This window comes from Bos taurus, chromosome 28 (assembly GCF_002263795.3).
Source record: "Bos taurus isolate L1 Dominette 01449 registration number 42190680 breed Hereford chromosome 28, ARS-UCD2.0, whole genome shotgun sequence".
Lineage (NCBI taxonomy): Eukaryota > Metazoa > Chordata > Mammalia > Artiodactyla > Bovidae > Bos > Bos taurus.
The window spans coordinates 5,968,832-5,989,145 of NC_037355.1; the positions used below are offsets into that span (position 1 = coordinate 5,968,832).

Sequence of the window (20,314 nt, forward strand, 5' to 3'; positions counted from 1 at the left end):
CATTGACCTGTGTAGATTGGAATGTTGAGTTGAAGCCAAGAAGTCGAGAGTAGATAGAGGAAATGGAAATTTCTGCCTTTCAGTAAAACATATACACATAAGAGTGGGCTGATGAAGACTTGGCTTGGCAATACTTTCAGTTCAGTTCAGTTCAGTTCAGTCACTCAGTCGTGTCCGACTCTTTGCGACCACATGAATCGCAGCACGCCAGGCCTCCCTGTCCATCACAAACTCCCAGAGTTCACTGAGACTCACGTCCATCGAGTTAGTGATGCCATCCAGCCATCTCATCCTCTGGCGTCCCCTTCTCCTCCTGCCCTCAATCCCTCCCAGCATCAGAGTCTTTTCCAATGAGTCAGCTCTTTGCATGAGGTGGCCAAAATACTGGAGTTTCAGCTTCAGCGTCATTCCCTCCAAAGAAATCCCAGGGCTGATCTCCCAAGACTTTAGCAAAATAATTGAGGAGGTTTAGATTTTAAGATGCTGAAGCTCCAATACTTTGGTCACCTGATGTGAAGAGCTGACTCATTGGAAAAGAACCTGATGCTGGGAAAGATTCAGGGCAGGAGGAGAAAGGGACAACAGAGGAGGAGATGGTTGGTGGCATCACCAACTCGATGGACGTGAGTTTGAGCAAACTTCGGGAGACAGCGAGGGACGGAAGCCTAGAGTGCTGCACGTCCGTGGGGTCGCAAAGAGTCAGACACAACTTAGCGAATGAACAACAAGATTTTAAGAAGCATAAGTGAGAGCACAACATAGGACTTAGAGGAAGTAACAGGTCCCTTTACTGTGAATTGAGTAGGTGACACCTGGAGGTATCTGCTACGGAGGGCGTGGACAGGGAAATCTCAGGAAACATCTGGGTGAAGGCAGCTGAGATGTTCAAGGGCTAGACCATCTCACACCAAAAACAGAGAGGACAGTTTAGCCTGAAGCAGAGGGCTGAGAAGGGAAGGAAAGCTTCCTTCAAACCGTTAAAGGATGGCACAGGTGGAGCAAGGATGCACGTGCTTCAGGATCGGCAGGTATATCCAGGTGTACGGGGTATTTGGCTAATGCCCCGAGGAGTGGACCTAGTGCAGTAAGAGCCCACTACTGTGGCTGACGACGCTCACAAGGGTGCTGAGTGAGATACAAGGTCTGCTCCAGAGGAGTAGCAGAGGACTCCCTCCCTGTAGACAGCACAGGGGGTATTCTGTAATTCCGAAGGTCCAGCTAGTTTCCCTTCTATATTACAGTAACCCAGGAAGGGGCTGTGGAGTAACAAAGTAAGACCCATGAGAGCTCACTGAGACTAGCTGAAATATTTTGATCATCTATTCTGTTGTTTGATAAGCCACAAAAGAATGGCACTTGGGAGATCTCACTCTTTCCATTAAGGCAGCTTTGATGCTCAGAGAACAGAACCCAGGCTCTAGGACTGGCTAAAGCCTCAAAATAACCATAGCATCTGGAGGTGAGGACCAGCATTTACAGAGCATCTCACAGCACAGTGGCTGCGGATATGACGCTCCACGGTCTACACATGTGTTCTTTCGTGGGTTGCTATGGTTGTGTTCTGCCATTTCAGAAATGATTTCAGGTTGGTTGCAAGGAAACATAAAACATGTCTAGATTTACCTGAAGTAAAAGTTAAATGACAGCAGATAAAAATACAAGGAAGAAGGGACGTCCCTGGCAGTCCAGTAGTTAAGACACCATGGTTCCAACGTAGAAGACCCCAGATTCCATCTCTGGTCAGCAAACTAAGATCCCAAATGCCATGCAATGTGGCCAAATTTTAAAAAAACAAGGTCAAGAGGGAGAGGACACACATATATATACACTTATAGCTGATTCATGTTGTTGTTTGACAGAAAACAGCAAAACCTTGTATAGCAATTAGCCTCCAATTAACAATAAATTTTAAAAAATACAAAGAAGGAAAGCAAAATGGGTACAGGGTTAATTTTGTTTACAACTTCTAGGAGGCACATAGAGACAGTCATCCCATTTTACACAGGAGTTAACTGAGGCTCACAGGCTGAGTTTTGTTGACTATGAGGGCTACTTCATTTCTTCTAATAATTTCCTGAGAAATCTCTAAACAGGTCAAGAAGCAACAGTTACATCCAGACATGGAACAACAGACTGGTTCCAAACTGGGAAAGGAGTACGTCAAGGCTGTATATTGTTACCCTGCTTATTTAACTTATATGCAGAGCACATCATGTGAAATGGCAGGCTGGATGAAGCACAAGCTGGAATCAAGACTGCCAGGAGAGCTATCAACAACCTCAGATATGCAGATGACACCACCCTCAAAGCAGAAAGTGAAGAGAAACTAAAGAATCTCTTGACAAAAGTCGAAGAGGAGAGTGAAAAAGCTAGCTTAAAACTCAACATTCAAAGAAACAAAGATTGTGGCATCTGGTCCCATCACTTCATGGCAAATAGATGGGGAAACAATGGAAACAGTGGCAGACTTTATTTTCTTGGGCTCCCAAACCACTGCAGATGGTAACTGCACCCATGAAATTAAAAGATGCTTGCTCCTTGGAAGAAAAGCAATGACCAACCTAGACAGAATATTAAAAAGCAGAGACATTACTTTGCCAACAAAGGTCCATCTAATCAAAGCTATGGTTTCTCCAGTCGTCATGTATGGATGTGAGAGATGGACCATAAAGAAAGCTTGTGCCAAAGAACTGATGCCTTTGAACTGTGATGTTGGAGAAGACTCCTGAGAGTCCCCTGGACTGCAAGGAGATCCAACCAGTCCATCCTAAAGGAAATCAGCCCTGAGTGTTCATTGGAAGGACTGATGCTGAAGCTGAAACTCCAGTACTTTGGCCATCTGATGAGAAGAACTGACTGATTGAAAAAGACCCTGATGCTGGGAAAGATTGAAGGTGGGAGGAAAAGGAGACAACAGAAGATAAAATGGTTGGATGGTGTCACCAACTTGATGGACATGAATTTGAGCAAACTCTGGGAGTTGGTGATAGGGAAGCCTGGCGTGATGTAGTCCATGGGGTTGCAAAGAGTCGGACACGATTGAGTGACTGAATGGAACACGCTGAATAATTTCTTAAAATCAAACACCAAATGGAGCATATGGACTGGGATTTTAACCAAGGTCTTTCTGAGTACCATCCCCGTCTCAGGAAGAGCTGAAGATGAAGTCACACTGATTATCTTCTTCCTGCTTAGGGTGGGACAAGACCATGACATCCGTAACTGAACAACAAAAAAAGCATGGAATGCAGAGCTGATTTTTTTTGTGAAGCAATCACATAGAATGACTCCCATCTTAAGCCAGCACAGCGGTCTCATGAACATGCTTACAGTATACTTGTTAACAAGGATGTCGTCCAGAACTACTTAACATTTTAAAACGAATCTGGACAATGTAATAGAAATATAACAACCATGAACTTTCATGTGCCCTTCAGGTGACTGTCACATGTGTCCCCTCATAGCTATGGCGTTTAACATTTTATAGAAGACTTTTGGAACTTCCCTGGTAGCTCAGTGGTAAAGAATCCACTTGCCAATGCAGGAGCTGTGGGTTCAATCCCTGAGTCAGGAAGACCCCCTGGAGAAGGAAATGGCAACTCACTCCAGTATCCTTCCCTGGGAAATTCCACGGAGAAGGGAGCCTGGCAGGCTACAGTCCACGGGGTCAAAAAAGAATTGGACATGACTTAGTGACTGAACAACAGAAGATATTGATGTATCAAAATCAAATCATTGTGAATGGAACTTTTCTTTCTTTAGGGCTGCTAAGTCAATTTAGTCATGTCCGACTCTGCGACTCTATGGACTGTAGCCCACCAGGTTCATAAGTCCATCGGATTCTCCGGGCAAGAATACTGGAGTGGGTTGCCATGCCCTCCTCCAGGGAATCTTCCTGACCAGTCCAACTCCTTTAGGACTGAGACAGTGGATGAAACAACCAGGGCCATGAGTCAAATGCTTTCCAGCCTAAACATTTGCTGCATGTTAATGATAAAGTTTGGTTATTTAGCAATTGTTTATATATAAAGAGAAGGATGATAAATCATAATATCAATATGTATTTCTAAAGCTCTTTAAAAGTACTCTCACATAAGAGGATTTATAAACATCAGGCACTATTATTACAGTGCATTTGCCATCACTGCCTGTAAATTAAATGGAGACACCAGGCAGAACTCATCAAGACTGATTTTAAAGACCCTCTTCGTTAAGAACAGTTTAATAGCGAACATTGTGTTGCGGCAAATGAAATCCAGATTATGAATTCCTTTCTCTTTTACATAATATTGTTGGACTTCATTAAGTTAAGAAATAGTCACACAACACCTACTGTAAGCAGAGCTGTTCTGTACATGCAACATAGGGACACAAAGATGAAAACAAAGAAGTCCAAACTTGGAAGTAGCATCAGTCACACCAATCTTTGGTACAATTTACGACAGCCACAGAGCAAATTTGTTTTCCAAAAGTGATGGCTTCAGTACCTCTCATCCTAAAAGTCCTTCCCGAACCTTCCATTCATCCATCAACAGGTGGAATGATTCTCTGAATCATTCAGAGATGCCTTTTGAATCTGTGTGGGTGGAAGTGGAGGTGTGTGGGAGGGAAGAGCATTGGATGAGAAGAACCTGGCCAAGGGAGGGCTGGGAATGAAAAATCTGAATATGTGATGTATGAAAAAGTACTGTGGAAGATAAGGACTGGGGTGAAGTGGGTCTGTATCTGTGCTGTCCAATACAGTAGCCTCTGGTCACATGCAGCTACTTAAATTTAAATTAATTAAAACTCGATGGAATTTCAACTTCAGCCACACTAGCCCTGTGGCGAGTGCTGGGAGGACTGCCAGGCTGGAAGAGGCAGACACAGAGCAGTTCTAGCAGTGCGGGGCTCTGGGGGACTTCTCCTCGTCGGGCAGCAATGAGCCAGCACAGACTTCGGAGACAGCGTGACCTGTGCTGCTTCTGGGGAATCAAGCGGAGAGCAGCTTACTTAGGTGGGCAGAGGGCACGTTTGTCACTGGCCCCCAGCAAGGAGCAGCGTTTCGGTACAGATTCTGCAGATCTCAAGACAGACCAAGCTGGGGCAAACTGACAGGCCAGAGTCACCAGGTAGCTGGTGACTTACTTACTGTTTCCACAGAGAATGAAAATTGTCCCAGGGGACTTCCCTGAAGTCCAGTGGTTAGGACTCTGCCCTTCTAATGCAGGGGCCATGGCTTTGATCCCTGGTAGGGGACTGAAGATCCCACACACAGCAAAAAAAAAAAAGAAAAGAAGCTGGCTCCATTAGGGTACAGGGCTCACTGGAGTCTTGCGAAAACCAAAGGCAGCTTTAAAAGGTCTGGAAGAGAAATCAGAGGACTGGAAAGTGAGGGAGCAGAGGTGGAGAGGGAGAGGGAGCCAAGCGAGGAGACGATAAGGGCTCTTCATCACACCCCCAGGGTGAGGCTGGCGACCCTGGTGCCCACTGGCAGACTGCGCTCACTAATACACAGAGAGGAGAGTATCTCTTAGCTGGGACAGTTAGTAAACAATCAATTACACTAACAACTGCTTCTCTGCATCAGACTGAAAAGAAAGTAATGGGAATGGCTACAGAGACACTCACAAATAAGAATAAGGAAAGTCATTAGTGCTCGAAATAAAAACCAACAGTTTCAGATACAGAGAATGAGCTTTCCAGAGGGCCGGCAGGGATCTAGATGAGATTTCTGCCATTTCCTTTCCGGGTTCCCACCACTCTCACTGTTCCAAACTCCATCTCCGATCTTTTAAGCAGATGACCACAGGGCTCTGTATTCTGAGGCTTAACACAAGGTGACAAGAGACTTTCAGCTGGCTGGCTTCTGCATCCGCATCTCTCCCTGCCCCCACCAGCTGGGCTGAATGTCTTCTCCAACTTGGCTCCTTCAGAGAGACCTAATGAAGACAGGACATCCTCATACATACCCACAGAGCCTGCTGTGCCCTTCTCATCCCAGGACAGCCGACCAAAGCCTCCACATGTAACAGAGTGCTAACCTGAGCATCATCATCTCTTTGTGTGGCTGAATAAGGAAACACTCAAGCAGCCCATATTTTTAAGTAACCTGCATAAACCTACAATTCATATCTCAGTGTATCATCCTGAATGGGTGGCTGACTCTTGGAAGTGAGGAAACTAAATAAGAAAATACATAACTTGTATTGCACAGGTGTTAGGATGACTCCCCTCAATAAAAGCATCTCACAAAGATTTCCCCATTTCCCTTTCTATGGGAAACCAGACAATCCTAAAGGAAATCAACCCTGAATATTCACTGCAAGGACTGATGCTGAAGCTGAAGCTCCACTACTTTGGCCACCTAATGTGATGAACAGTCTCACGGGGAAAGACCTGATGCTGGGAAAAACTGAAGGTAAAAAAAGAAGGGGGTAGAGAATGAGATGGTTAGATAGCATCCCTGACTCAATGGACAGACAGGAATTTGAGCAAACTCCAGGAGATAGTGAAGGACAGGGGAGCCTGGTGTGCTGCAGTCCATGGGGTTGCAAAGAATCAGACACAACTTAGTGACTGAACATCACCCCCTCCAGTTCAAAGGGGATGCCTTTTGCTTATCAAATTCTTCCCTGGCCCCCTACCAAAAACTGGTTTTCAAACTTATCTGAGAACAGGAGACAAAAAGAAATCTTTTATGCTGAAGATCACCTTTAAAATATCATGCACTTTCCTGAATAGTTAAAAAGCCTATGAGATTGACACACCTCTTATTCTCAAGTATTTGTACCTTCCAGAAGATTTTCCGAGCTCCACAAAAGTCCCCCAAATTGTTTTCTCCTTAAGAAGCTTAAAGACAAGCCAGTGCTGCTGACTTTCTTTTCTTTCTGACTCTGTAAATATGCCCAGCATCTCTTTGCATGCATGACTCACTCAGTCATGTCCAATTCTTTGCCACCCCATGGACTGTAGCCCACCAGGTTCCTCTGTCCATGGGATTTTCCAGGCACAAATACTGGAGTGGGTTGCCATTTCCTTCTCCAGGGGATCTTCCTGACCCTGGGATTGAATCCGCATGTCCTTCGTCTCCTGTACTGCAGGCAGATTCCTTTACCATTGAGCTACCTGGGAAGTCCCAGCATCTATTTAGACAAATGCAAAAGAGACTCTTGCTTACATGTAAATTTCAAGATGGCTTCACTTGTACAGCAACAAGCCCACCTTTTCGAAGGTGGAATCTGCCAGACACAGGCGAGGCCTTCCCACCTCCTGGTGGTCTCACAGCACTGACTCACCTTGGGGTGCTCCAGTTTGGTTCGATTTCCCCAGGACCCCTAAATGTGAGCTCCCAGAGATGGTTAGCACAGTCGGGCAGGGCGGGGGGGAGACAAGAATTCCAGGCAGGGCAGTCAGAGAAGAGTCCCACCAGTGCAGGCCCATGTGGCAGTTACTGGGTTCGAAGTGCTTTATGACTATTAACTCATATTCCCCCACAAGGCTGTGAAGTAGGCCTTATTCCTTTGGCCCCATTTTACAGAAAAGAAGAGAAAGGAGTGAGGTCACCTACATCAAATGATGAAGGTGAGGTGTGAGCCCTGGCAGGCTGGCAGCCCGTGCTGGGTGTTCATCATAACATCCTATTCCATTCACATAAACCGTCTAACCGCATGTATCTCCTGATGTAACTCTGGCCTCTGCGACACATGCAGGCACATTGTGAAGTGGCAGTGTGATTGTGCTAAGTCGCTTCAGTCGTGTCTCACTCTGTGCAGCCCTATGGAAGCCTGCCAGGTTCCTCTGTCCATGGGATTCTCCAGGCAAAATACTGGAGTGAGTTGCCATTTCCTTCTCCAGGGGATTTTCCCAACCCAGGGGTCAAACGTGTGTCTCTTCTGTCTCTTGCATTGGCAAGTGGGTTCTTTACCACTAGTGCCCCCAGGCAGAGCCATGGGCAACGTAGATACATTACAGAAGATGGATTAGGGCTTGGATGGGAAGCCCAGGTATGGCTTGTAAATGAGGGCAAAGGAGACAACCCGGCTGGAGACAGGCCGGCTCATCTTGCCCCCTCCTCCGGCTGTTGTTCTCAGGCCCTCCCCCAACAAATCATTAATGGCTCTTGAAAGTTTCTCACAGAACCATTACTTCCCACCACGTCGGACAAAATCATGGCCCTAGTGGGATTTCCCTGGTGCTCCAGTGGTTAACACTCTGCCTTCCAATGCAGAAGACAAGAGTTTGATCCCTAATCAGAGAACTAAGATCCCACATGCCGTGTGGCCCAACCGAGAAAAAACAAAAAAAGACAGCTCTGGCTCCATCACTGTTTGCTTGAGGAAATTTACGACTGACCAGTACAAATAGCACATGCATCATCTTCTACAAGGTCAACGGTGCTGAGAAAAACAATGGTGTGCTCACTTTGAGCTGTGATGCATGCACACTGGTACACGCATGACATGTATATTTCAAAGGCCCACAGAAGGCAGATGAGCCCCCAAGAAGCAATCTGATCCAATGACTAGACCATGGTTCCTAAGACAACCTGTCAAGAGCAACTGTTACGAGTGGGCAGTGATTGCTATATTTAAAATAGATACCAAAAAGGAACTACTGCATGGAACAGGGAACTCTGCTCAATGTTACATGGCAGCCTGGATGGGAAGGAAGTTTGCTGGAGAATGGATACATGTATATGTATAGCTGGGCCCCTTCATGTTCACCTGGAACTATCACATTGTTAATCGGCTAAACCCCAACACAAAGTAAAAAGCTTTTTTTAAAAAAAAAAAAAAAAAAGAATGGACAGTGATAACTCATTTTCCTTCACAACTGGTGAAACCTAGACTGGTACCAACTACAAATTTGCCATCAGTAGACTTGGCCCAGAACCTGGAAGCTGAGTGGATGGTCTGGTGCAGGGTTAGGATGGGGTCGCTAGGAGGAGAAAACCTGATGCCTGGACTTCTCATAGACAAAGGTCGAGGAGCATCCTGAACTCAAGTCTTAGCAAAGCAAGTCAGTAATGATTTTAGGATCTTACTTGTAGTTTTTCTCCCAGAATTTCACTGGCCTGACATACGATGTGATAAAAATGACACTCCCAAGAAATGGGCTCAGTGGAGTAGAAACGATGGATGTGGCAAACGTCTGAAAGAAAAGCATGGCAGAATCTGAGAATTTTGAGTTAAGGCTCAAAAAGTGTGTTCATTGTTATTTTTCTAAATAATATTTGAGATTTTAACAAGTTTATATGAAAGCCATTTTTCCCACCAAGGAAAGAAAGACGGGCATCCCTGTGATGGCTGTAGGTACATTTTTGGAAATGTAAAACTTTCAGTAGTATCCTGCTAGGTCTCATGTATCACCACTGCGAAAACCAAAGGATTCTTATAAAATTCCCAGCAGTCTCAGCACAATTCATGGCAAAGATTTAATATCTAAGATTTGAAAAGAACAGTGCTTTTTCCTGAGATGACATTAACTGAACCAGACATACTGTGGCACATTTACTAAAGTACTAAGCAGTTCTATAAATAATTAAAATTAAATTATACTTTGAAAGTAAATAAATACCATTGTCTGGGAAGACAGCATCTCTGTTCCTCAAAGAATCTTTTCCCACTATTCAAAAATCTGTGTCTTTTATCACACACTGAACACCAATAGATCAATTCAATTAAAAAAAGAAAAAAACCCAGCTTATATCTGGTTTACAAGTTAAAAACGTGTACACATAAAGTCACAGCGTGCTGCCAGCTAAGTCATCTCCCTAGTACTCTGTATGGGTTTCCTACTTGCTGGCATGCCTCAGCTTTACATACTCCGATCAGAAATGTAATTGTCCAAAATTAAAATAAGTATGGCTCTAATTTTTGGCTTAAGCTCAACTAATTGACCTCTGGAAATCCAGGGGAGGTGTAGAGGGCTGGTCCCTCCCCAGTTTCCCACCATCACTGGGGAACTTCCTCCAGCTGTCAATCACGGTCACATCACTGTGGTTCGGGGCTGATGGTGGGGCCTGAGGGGAAGAGTCAGAGGAGCGGAGGCGGCAGAGGTCAGTGGGGAGCCAGACTGCCCAGGTTTTACATGCGCACGTGATTCCTCGTCCTTCAGGGTGAGGGCCTGCTTGATTCTACTGCAGCTCTGATCTGATTTATAAGGATGGGGCTTCTCTGATGGTCCAGTGGTTAAGACTCTGCACTTTTAATACAGGGGACACAGGTTCGATCCCTGGTCAGGAAACTAAGGTCCACATACTACAGGGCAGGGCCAAAAAAAAAAAATCTGATCTCCTCTAAGGCTGATTTTCCCACCTGGAAAATGTGCCTTTTTCTCATTGTTGCACAATTGGAGGTCTTATTTCTTTAGCCCATCTTTAAAAAGTTCCAGTGGATAGTAAGAAATGCCTCCATGCTGGTCACAGATAGGAGGGCTCTGTGTTTCATTACCTACCGGAACACAGAAGGGCTTTCCCATGTTATCAATGGCAGGGCTTTCGTGATATGGGCCTTCAGAGACCCATTTACGTATAAATACAGAGGTGTGAGTGAACCTTGTCTGTCTATGGGCACTTCCTGAGCATTTTCATAGATGCAAAAGTTTTTCTTCATTTGTAACTATGTCTTTTTCTTTTTTTCCCCCAACTTGCTGTTTATTTCCAAACATCTTGAGGCGTGAAATGGCACACCTACCATTAATAATCGTGTTGAACTGTTTGGGTAACAAAAGGTCTCGCTTGTGCTACAATTTCAGTCCAGTTCCCTTTATTCTGACCTAGGTCCAAATGCAGAATCAGTTTTTTGTTAATTTGAAAACTGGAAAGATCTAAATATCTCTACTACATGGGACTTCCCTGGTGTTCCAGTGTTTAAGAATCTGCCTTGCAATGCAGCAGACGTGGGTTCAACCCCTGGTTGGGGAACTAAGATCCCACATGCCACCAGGCACCTAATCCCATGTGTTGCAACTAGTGAGACCACTCACTGAAACAAAGACACAGAACAGCCAAAATATAGATTAAAAAAATTTTTTTAAACAAAGTATCAACAATCAAGAATTTAAAAAAATACCTCTGCCACAAAACATACCAATCTACTACACCTCCATCATCAGAAGTAAAAGGAACTACACAGGAGATGTCACTGAGAAAAGGTGCTGAAAAAGCAGAGTGGGGTCACAGGGGAGATTCCTGACAAGTGGGGTGTTGTGGGGAGGGGGCGGGGGAAGGAGAGAAGAGAGGGACATCCACTCTGGCAGGTTCAGGGGGCCCTGTGGGGTTAGAAGAACCAGGACAAAGTAAGCGGAAGCCAGGCCAGGCCGCAGGCTGGGTGGGCTGGCACTGCCATTCTTTTCGCTTCTAAACATGTCCCCAAAGAGGATGCTATCCGTTTTTTAAACACCAGAAACAGTTATCCAGACATTAAGAAATGAGGAAAATATTGCTAGCTTATGAAGTCCAAATTTGGTAGGAAAGAAAATGAAGTGTAGTAGGTCAGAAGTAGGGCAGCAGTGAACAGAAGGCCTCATAGGTTATTTTATTTAGGGACCATCAGTAAATATATATATATATATATTTATAAATATATATATGTATTTTAATATATATCAGTAAATATATATATATATATATATACATATATATATATATAAATACAGAGGACCGTGACTATAACAACCAAGGCAGTGCTGAGAAACATGCAGCCTTCTTTGTTGAGAGCCAAGAGGCGGGCCTAAGGGGTAGATGGTTGTTGCTGTTCAGTTGCTAAGGATGGAGACTCCTTAAAAAGGTTCAGGCATTTAAAATGAAAATGTTCAACATTAATACTTAAAAACGTAATTGGAAGCTCAAAATGACATGCCAAACAGAAAGCAGTCTTTCCAATACACACATTTAATAGAGCAAATCTGGCTAACTCTAATTATTTGAAGATAATGGTCTTGCATGGTCTCTACACATATTAAAAGGGTGAGCATTCTCATCCTTCCCTGGAGGTTACAAGCTCATAAGCTAACAGAGGTGACTGAGGGACAAAACATGCTAGGACTGGAAAAAGCAATTTACTAAACAGTGACCTGCTGGCCTGAAAGTTAATTCAGTTTCAAAATGGAGCAAATTAGTCCCTTCTCAATGCCAGGATGGAACCCACAGCTTCCTAATAGAGTGATAGAATCGTTAACATTTCAAAATTAGTCAAGATCCAGGGCTGGCATTTAGGAACCTGATAGCTTCATCCTGATGGCATATATATCTGGTTTCTTAAATGATCTCATTATATTCTGACTGGTATGATGTTGGGCTCCAAACAGCAAATAGTTACCTTTACAATGGGCTTCCCAGGTGGCTCAGTGGTAAAGAATCCGCCTGCCAAGCAGGAGATCAGGGTTCGATCTCTGAGTTGGGAAGATCCCCTGGAGAAGGAAATGACAAGCCGCTCCAGTATTCTTGCCTGGGAAATCCCACAGATAGAGGAGCCTGGAGGGCTACAGACCATGGGTCATAAAAGAGTTGTGCATGATTTAGTGACTAAACCACCACCATCACCACCTTTACAACAGATCCAGGATGGGAAGGTGTATTTGGGTGATGAGGAAGGTGCTGAAGCTCCTGTAGGTCATCACACCAGCTGTGGTCAGGCTCCACGACCACTGAAGTGTCTGTACCTGAGCAGAGGCAGGTGGGTGTCACTGATGGGAACAGTTTTCGGAACAAAGCATGAGGACTGATTGTGTCTGAAAATCAAATCCATCATCATGAACACTGTTGTTGTTTAGTCACTGAGCCATGTCCGGCTCTTTGCGACCCCATGGACTGTAGCCCACCAGGCCCCTCTGTCCATGGGATTTTCCAGGCAAGAATACTAGAGTGGGTTGCCATTTCCTTCTCCAGGGGATCTTCTCCAGCTGGGGATCAAACCCGTGTTTCCTACACTGGCAGGTGGATTCTTTACCTTTGAGCCACCAGGGAAGCCCATCACAAACATACTTAGATGTAGTGCCCGCCGTGCTCCATCTGAGATAGATGCATTTGTATTCAGAGGAATTATCAAGTGCCAGGTACCACATGCCTGTGTGTGACCCCTCAGCACACATAAAGGTCAGGTAATTGAAACTTATGGCTCCCAGAACAGGTGTAATTCAGCTACAGAACTGCAAGGAGTAATTAGTATTACTAAATTCATTGAACAAGGCAGAAGAAGCCACAAGAAATGCTACAGATCTCTGTGAGACCAAATTTAGGATAAAATTGGAAAACACTACTTCAAGTTTTAAATTCTTAGTCCAACTCCTCAGCTGCAAATTTATATCCATCTCATCTTTTTCATTTAATAAACAGGCTTTAAATTCTAGACAGGATACCCAAGACATGCACCAGAAATAAATAAAAATCCCCTCACTCTTTTATCTCACTGTCTTTGTTTTAAAGGACTCTGTTTAGAAAAACTAAAATGACTGCCACTGTAGAAAATGAATGTTATTATAAAGGGGTGGTATACAAGCTCACACTTTTGCGATCATTTTTCCTGAGCTTGTTCTGCCAAATAAGCATGAAACACTTTACAAATATCAATGCAGGTCTAAGAATAGGAATATGGAGAATGTGCGTTTTGAGGACAGCTTTGGGTATGATTAATTTTTTTAAAAAACAAATGAGTCAGAAGGACAGCATTTAAAAATATATATAGAACACATTATCACTTTACAAATGTGTGTATTAGATACTCAGTAGTCTGACTTTTGGGGGCCCCATGGACTGTAGCCCACCAGGCTCCTCTGTCCATGGGATTCTCCAGGCAAGAATACTGAAGTGGGTAGCCATTCCCTTCTCCAGGGCATCTTCCTGACCCAGGGATCAAATCCAGGTCTTCCTCACTGCAGGCAGATTCTTTACCATCTGAGCTACCAGAGGATAACAAATACCCCAAATAAATTTCTACCACTGTACTCAAAGTTGAGATCCCAGGGGTTCCTTAAGAATTGTCTTGAGAAGCCTCATGTAACCTCCAGGGAAGAAAGCTCCATGTGGCCATTAAAACAAGCTCACAGCACCCACAGTAGATGCCAGCCAAGACTGCGCTTCACACACATCAGTGGATGAGAATCCCAGGGAGGCTTGTGAAGATGGAGATTTCAGGATTCCCCCTTTAATGTGGTTTTCAAGGTATGTGCTGACCTCAGGAATCTGCTTATTTAATAAGCTCCTCTAAGGATTCTGATACAGGAAGTTCCTGGACCACAACTCAGGAAACACAAACTAAAATGCATAAATTTAGTGGGAAGAAAAGTCTTTGAGGGAGGGCAAATTTTAGGCCTGAGTTAAGAATCTTTTATTTACTCTCTCTGTCTTCAAGAATATTCTTGATTTTTCTCTCTCCCTCTCTCCAAATACATACACACACACACACACACACACACACACACACAATTTAGCTGTGTCAAAATGATCTTTAGTAGGAGCATGTCAAATTGTTTTGAAGTAAATTAAAACTAATCATCATTATGGAAACACTTAAAAATAGACGAGGAAACCAAATGAAACTATGAATGATAAAACTAGGATCCTTGGCTAATGACAATTGTAAAACAAAACCATAAATATTTTTTTTGGTCTTCAAAGATATTTGAGTAATTCTGTTTTTGCCCAATTCTGGGTCATTGGACATTCTTCAAGTATATGATAACCAAACTGTGTTTTAATATAATGTTATATAATCAAAAATAATATATCAATAATAATATTTATAACATTTAATAATATCGAATTAATTTGCACTATTTTGCACAAGTAATCCAAATCATTTAAGTGGTGATTTAAAAGACATGATACCTTAATGCAGATGTGGTCGTGGAAAATGGAAAAATCAGAAGAAATTAAGCCACTCCTGAATATGCATTAAGAAACAGGAAGACTTCCAAATTAAGAAATATCTCTTAAGGCTAAGTGCCTAAAAGGAAGCCACAGTGCCTCCCCAGGTCCCCATTAAAATGTAATCTTAAAGACTTTAAAACCTTTTTATTGCCAAGGTTCAATGAAAAGCTCACATCCGTGAAATGTGAATCTGAGCCAGGGGGTGAAAACAGAAGCAGAAAGGATACGAGGGATTGCAAAGAGCTGAGCGAACACGTGAAAGGAGGAACCCCAAGCCATCTGCCAAGGAGCCACATAGGTCAGGACGAACTGCAGCTTGTGAAGCAGGTCCCCGAGCTGAAAGCGAAAGACAGAGAAGCATCAGTGACGACAACCACAGTGGCAGCCGTGTCAGTTGGTGAGAGAGCCTGTGTTAAAGGTACAAAGCCACAGTGTGATGATCATTACTCCTCCTACTGTTACCTTCTGGGAAACGGAATACTTTGAGAAATGAAACTATTTCCTCACGTATCAGTAAACAAAGGATGTCACAGTCATCAGCATCCACCGGTGAGCTCTGAGGAAACTCAAGAAAGGAAAGAATGCCTGTCATCTAGCAGCCAGTAGACTGTAGCCACTCCCTATGGTGAGTCCTGAGGAACATCAGGATGTGAAAACATAGAATACTGGCCCCAGATAGCTGAGGTGCTGCTGCTGCTAAGTCGCTTCAGTCATGTCCGACTCTGTGCAACCCCATAGACAGCAGCCCACCAGGCTCCCCCGTCCCTGGGATTCTCCAGGCAAGAACACTGGAGTGGGTTGCCATTTCCTTCTCCAATGCATGAAAGTGAAAAGTGAAAGTGAAGTCACTCAGTCGTGTCCGACTCTTAGCGACCCCATGGACTGCAGCCCATCAGGCTCCTCCATCCATGGGATTTTCCAGGCAGGAGTACTGGAGTCGGGTGCCATTGCCTTCACAGCAAAGGAATGATTTCAATAAGCCCAGACTCATGCATCTTCCCATACACAGAAAAGCACTAAATTCCTTAACCTGACCTATCTGGTTTCTTTAATTAACAACCATATTTTGATGTTCCTACTACCTGCCCTTTGTTGCAAAACTCCTATATATCCTAGCTCCTTGCCTCGCCCCCTTAGAGTAGTTTCACAGAGCTATCTGAAATGCTGTCTCCTGGGCTACAGTTCTCATTTTGCCCCAAATAAAACTTAACTTGCAACTCTCAAGTTGTGTACATTTTTCTCAGCACTTCCTTTGTCTCATATGCAAGACAGCTGTTCAAGGGGACTTTCAAACAGCAACAAGATGATCAGAGGAAACCTTGTGTGGTTAATTTCACCAAGTTAATGATATGGTATATCTCTGTGTTTCTTAAAGGAATACTCAGAGCTTGGTCTTTCCTCCTCCACACTTGGGTCTTTCAGGGAAAGATTTATACAAAACCCCATCATGATGGACACTGCTCAAGTTTTTTGTGTATGGACTTCAGCCTACCTCTTCAGTCACTCTTCCCGGAGAAAACTGCTCCACAGGATTGAATTGCAAGTTACAAAGTGCTTTAGAGAGCCAAGACGGGCTATGGGAGCTGCTGCATTAATTTGCTAGACAAGCCAGCACAGGAGAAAGCTGAGTTCTGGGGAGAAGCAGGGGTTGGGGAGAAGAGACCTTATGTGGCCTAAGGATGAACACGAGGGGAAAAGTGCCCAGTGGTTTGGGCTGGAGATCCAGAATATAAATGTGCTGGAAAGGATGAAGAGGGCCGGATTCATGGACTGCAGACCCCTGCTTTGTAGACAGCAGTGACTGATGGACCCCAGATGTGAAATTCTATGGCTGTCACTTCTAGAGGCAGTCAGTAAGTAGCAACATGCTTCCTAAACTCCACATACACTCTTCACCCATAATGGAGACCTCATTTTTTAAAAAACTGAACTATAGTTGATTTACAATGTTGTGTTAGTTTCAGGTATACAGCAAGTTGATTTTGGTTATACATATGCCTATTTATTCTTTTTTTCAGATTCTTTTCCCTTACAGGTTTGGGAAATGGAATATTTCCTGCTGTATCAGTAAGGAAAGGATGTCACAGTCACCAGTGATTGCAGCCCTCCCATGCAAACTAATGGCCCTGAGGAGAGTCAGGGAGGAAAGAGTACCTGTCATCTAGCAGCCATCACACTGCAGCTAGTCCCCACAGTGAGCCCTGAGGAAATGCAGGATGTGAAAACCGGATACTGGAGCCAGACAGCTGAGGTGCGTATCAAAGGAATGATTTCAGGGAACCCGACTCTTGCATCTTCTCATACACAGAAAAGCACCAAATTCCTTAACTTGAGATATCTGGTTTTCTTTAATTAACCATAATCTTTTGATGTTCCCAACTACCTGCCCTTTGTTGCAAAACTTCTGTATAACCTGGCTCTTCCCCTTGCCTCCTCAGAGCCGTTCTCTCAGGGTTTCTTGACATGCTGCCTCCCAGGACTAAAGTCCTAAGAATTCCCGCCAAATAAAACATAACTCAAGTTTTAGGTTGTGAATAATTTTTTGTCAACAGATTATTACCAAATACTAATTACAGAATACCTGTGCTATATAGTAGGTTCTTGTTGGTTATCTATTTTATATATAGCAGTATATATATGTTAATCCCAAGCTCCTAATTTACCCCTCCCCACCCTTTCCCCCTTGGTCACCATAAGTCTGTTTTCTATGCCTGTGGGTCTATTTCTGTTTTGTAAATAAGTTCATTTGTACCATTTTTTTTAGTTTCTTCATATAAGCAATATCATATGTCTTTGCTTGACATAATCTCTAGGTCCATCCGTACTGTTGCAAATGGCATCATGTTATTCTTTTTATGGCTAGTATTCCATAATAATGGAGAATTCAAATGGCAGGATGTGTTGGTTTCTAGACTGGTTAGCATATGACATAGTAAGATACATTCACCAGACTCATGATGTCAAAAGAGAAGGAAAAATAGAACTCTTAACGAGGCCTCAGTAAGTGTGACATAGAACATCAGAAGATCACAATGAAAAGAAAGCAAAGGCTGGAAAACGGGCCACTGAGGAAAGAAAGGTTCAAGGAACCAAGATAACTTAGCCCGTCAGTGAAAGGTCACATCTGTGATTTTGGAACCAAAAGATGAGGTTAACCTGAATTGTTTCATGAAAATGTCATGAGGAAAAGTGAGGTTAATTAGAATCCTCTTCAAATCTTCCTCTCGCTTTTCTTATCTTCCCACATTCTCATCAATATCCTGGGTTTGGAGACTAATTTTAGAGTTAAACTTCCTTGGACCGGCTACAGAAGATGAACCAAGGACAGATGTTCTCTCAAAGGCACAGCAAATCAGGAGCTCTTGAGACGTGACCTCATCTGGTCGTGCAAGAGCCCCATGGTCTAAATGTGTCCCCTGGGGACCCTGGTCACACACCTAGCAGTGAAGAGTCAGAGGCAGAGAGAAGGCAGAGGATAGAGCAAGGGAGAGAAGGGAAAGAAGCAGAGACAATGGAGAGGACAGAGGTGGAATAAAGAGAAAGGAAAAGTGGAAGAGAAAGATGATGCAACTGGACCAGAAGAACTGTGAAGGAATATGAATTCTGGGTAAGAAAAACAAACATTTTTTCCCAGTAACTTTCACGTTCTTCCCTCTGGCTCACTGACATCCACCCGAGAGCTGACTTCAACTGGCTTTCGTTCTTTCAGAAAGTCCACTTTAGTTTTAATCAAGCGGTTGGTTTAAGCTTCTTGAACCCTGGATTTGGATGGGTCTCCAAGGCTCTGGGGGCCTTTGAGATGCCCAAAATTGAGAGAACAGCAGTTTACTCTCTCACGTCAGCTTGAGGTTGTATCTTTAAGGTTCACAAAAAGTGAGTCCTCTCCCAAACCATGGTTCAAATGTTCCCAGTGGCAGTATTTACAATAGCCAAGACATGGAAGCAACTTAAGTGTCCATCAACAGATGAACAGATAAAGATGTGGTACATATATATAACTGAATATTAATCAGCCATAAAAATAATGAAATAATACCATTTGCAGGAATACAGATAGACCTAGAGATAAGCACACTAAGAAAGCCAAAGACAAATATCATATAATATCACTTATACACAGAATCTAAAAAAAATGTATACAAATGACCTTACTTACAAAACAGATTCACAGACTTAGAAAACAAACTTCTGGTTACCAAAAGGGAAACATGGTGTTGGGGGGATAAATTGAGAGTTTGGGATTATCATATACACACTGCTGCTGCTGCTAAGTCGCTTCAGTCATGTCCGACTCTGTGCGACCCCATAGACAGCAGCCCACCAGGCTCCCCCATCCCTGGGATTCTCCAGGCAAGAACACTGGAGTGGGTTGCCATTTCCTTCTCCAATGCATGAAAGTGAAAAGGGAAAGTGAAGTCGCTCAGTCATGTCCAAGTCTTCGCGACCCCATGGACTGCAGCCCACCAAGGCTCCTCCGTCCATGGGATTTTCCAGGCAAGAGTATTGGAGTGGGGTGCCATTGCCTTCTCCCATATACACACTACTGTATTTAAAATAAATAACCAACCAGGATCTACTGTGCAGCACAGGGAACTCTGCTCAATATTCTGTAATAACCTAAATGGGAAATGAATATGAAAAAGAATGAATATATGTATACGTACAACATTGTTGATCAACTATACTTCAAAATAAAATAAAATTTTTTTAATTAGTCCTCTCCCCACCTGACTTCCCACCAGTTAAAGATGATGTGGACAGACAGGTCAAACACAGACTCAAACTCTTGACTCACTTCTCTTAAAAGATATGATTCCCTTTGAAGGTCATTATCATATCCATGCATCCCCACCATTAATTCAACCAGAGGAAGAGTATGCTAATTACAAAACAGGAGACATTCAAACAAAAGACTCTAGAGTACATCAAAAGCAAAAATCCTGAGAAGTGGGGACGGACTCTCTTGTATTAACTTGCTTCTTTATGCCCTCCCCAACTCTATCAAGCAAAATGCCTCTGGATTTGAAACATTCTCGTCACAACACTGTTAAGAATTTTTAGTCTGGTTATTAAGATTTAGTCCTGTGACTCATGCCTAGGTGAAAACTGCAAGCATGAGCACGATTACCTTATGTGATGTATGAACCCCCAAATGCCATGAAAATGAATCATGGGTTTTAAAAAGTTATTCCTGTTGGGTTTTCAGTGTATGACTATATCCTGGGAGGCTTTTAAGCCACCTCCTGGAAAAGCTGATAAGTAGGTCAGGCATTGCAACTACAATCAGACAGGCAGCCCCAGGGAAAGCCTCATCTGCAAGTTTAAAGCGTTAACAAGTTAAACTTTGCTGCATTATGATTAAATGAATCTATCACAATTATTTTTTGCATAGCACAGCAACCTGTATTTATACATAAGCAAAACCAGTAATCAGGCACATGCACTCTCATGCTCTAATTGCAG

The 20,314-nt window shown here is 43.5% G+C and overlaps 1 protein-coding gene and 1 non-coding gene across 3 annotated transcripts in view; one reads left to right on the forward strand and one right to left on the reverse strand.

Moving 5' to 3' along the window:
• Positions 1-20,314, reverse strand: part of PCNX2 (pecanex 2) — a 310,678-nt gene that overhangs the window by 92,648 nt on the left and 197,716 nt on the right. For both annotated transcript variants that reach the window (XM_002698790.7, XM_005226237.5), the window contains 2 exons: positions 15,079-15,187; positions 9,026-9,155 (listed from right to left, as the gene is read on the reverse strand). In XM_002698790.7, coding sequence (XP_002698836.1) covers positions 9,026-9,155; positions 15,079-15,187 — 239 coding nt within the window. The remainder of the gene's footprint in view (positions 1-9,025; positions 9,156-15,078; positions 15,188-20,314) is intronic.
• TRNAK-UUU (transfer RNA lysine (anticodon UUU)) lies at positions 10,154-10,227 on the forward strand. Its single transcript has one exon. It is a non-coding gene; the product is annotated as a tRNA-Lys (tRNA).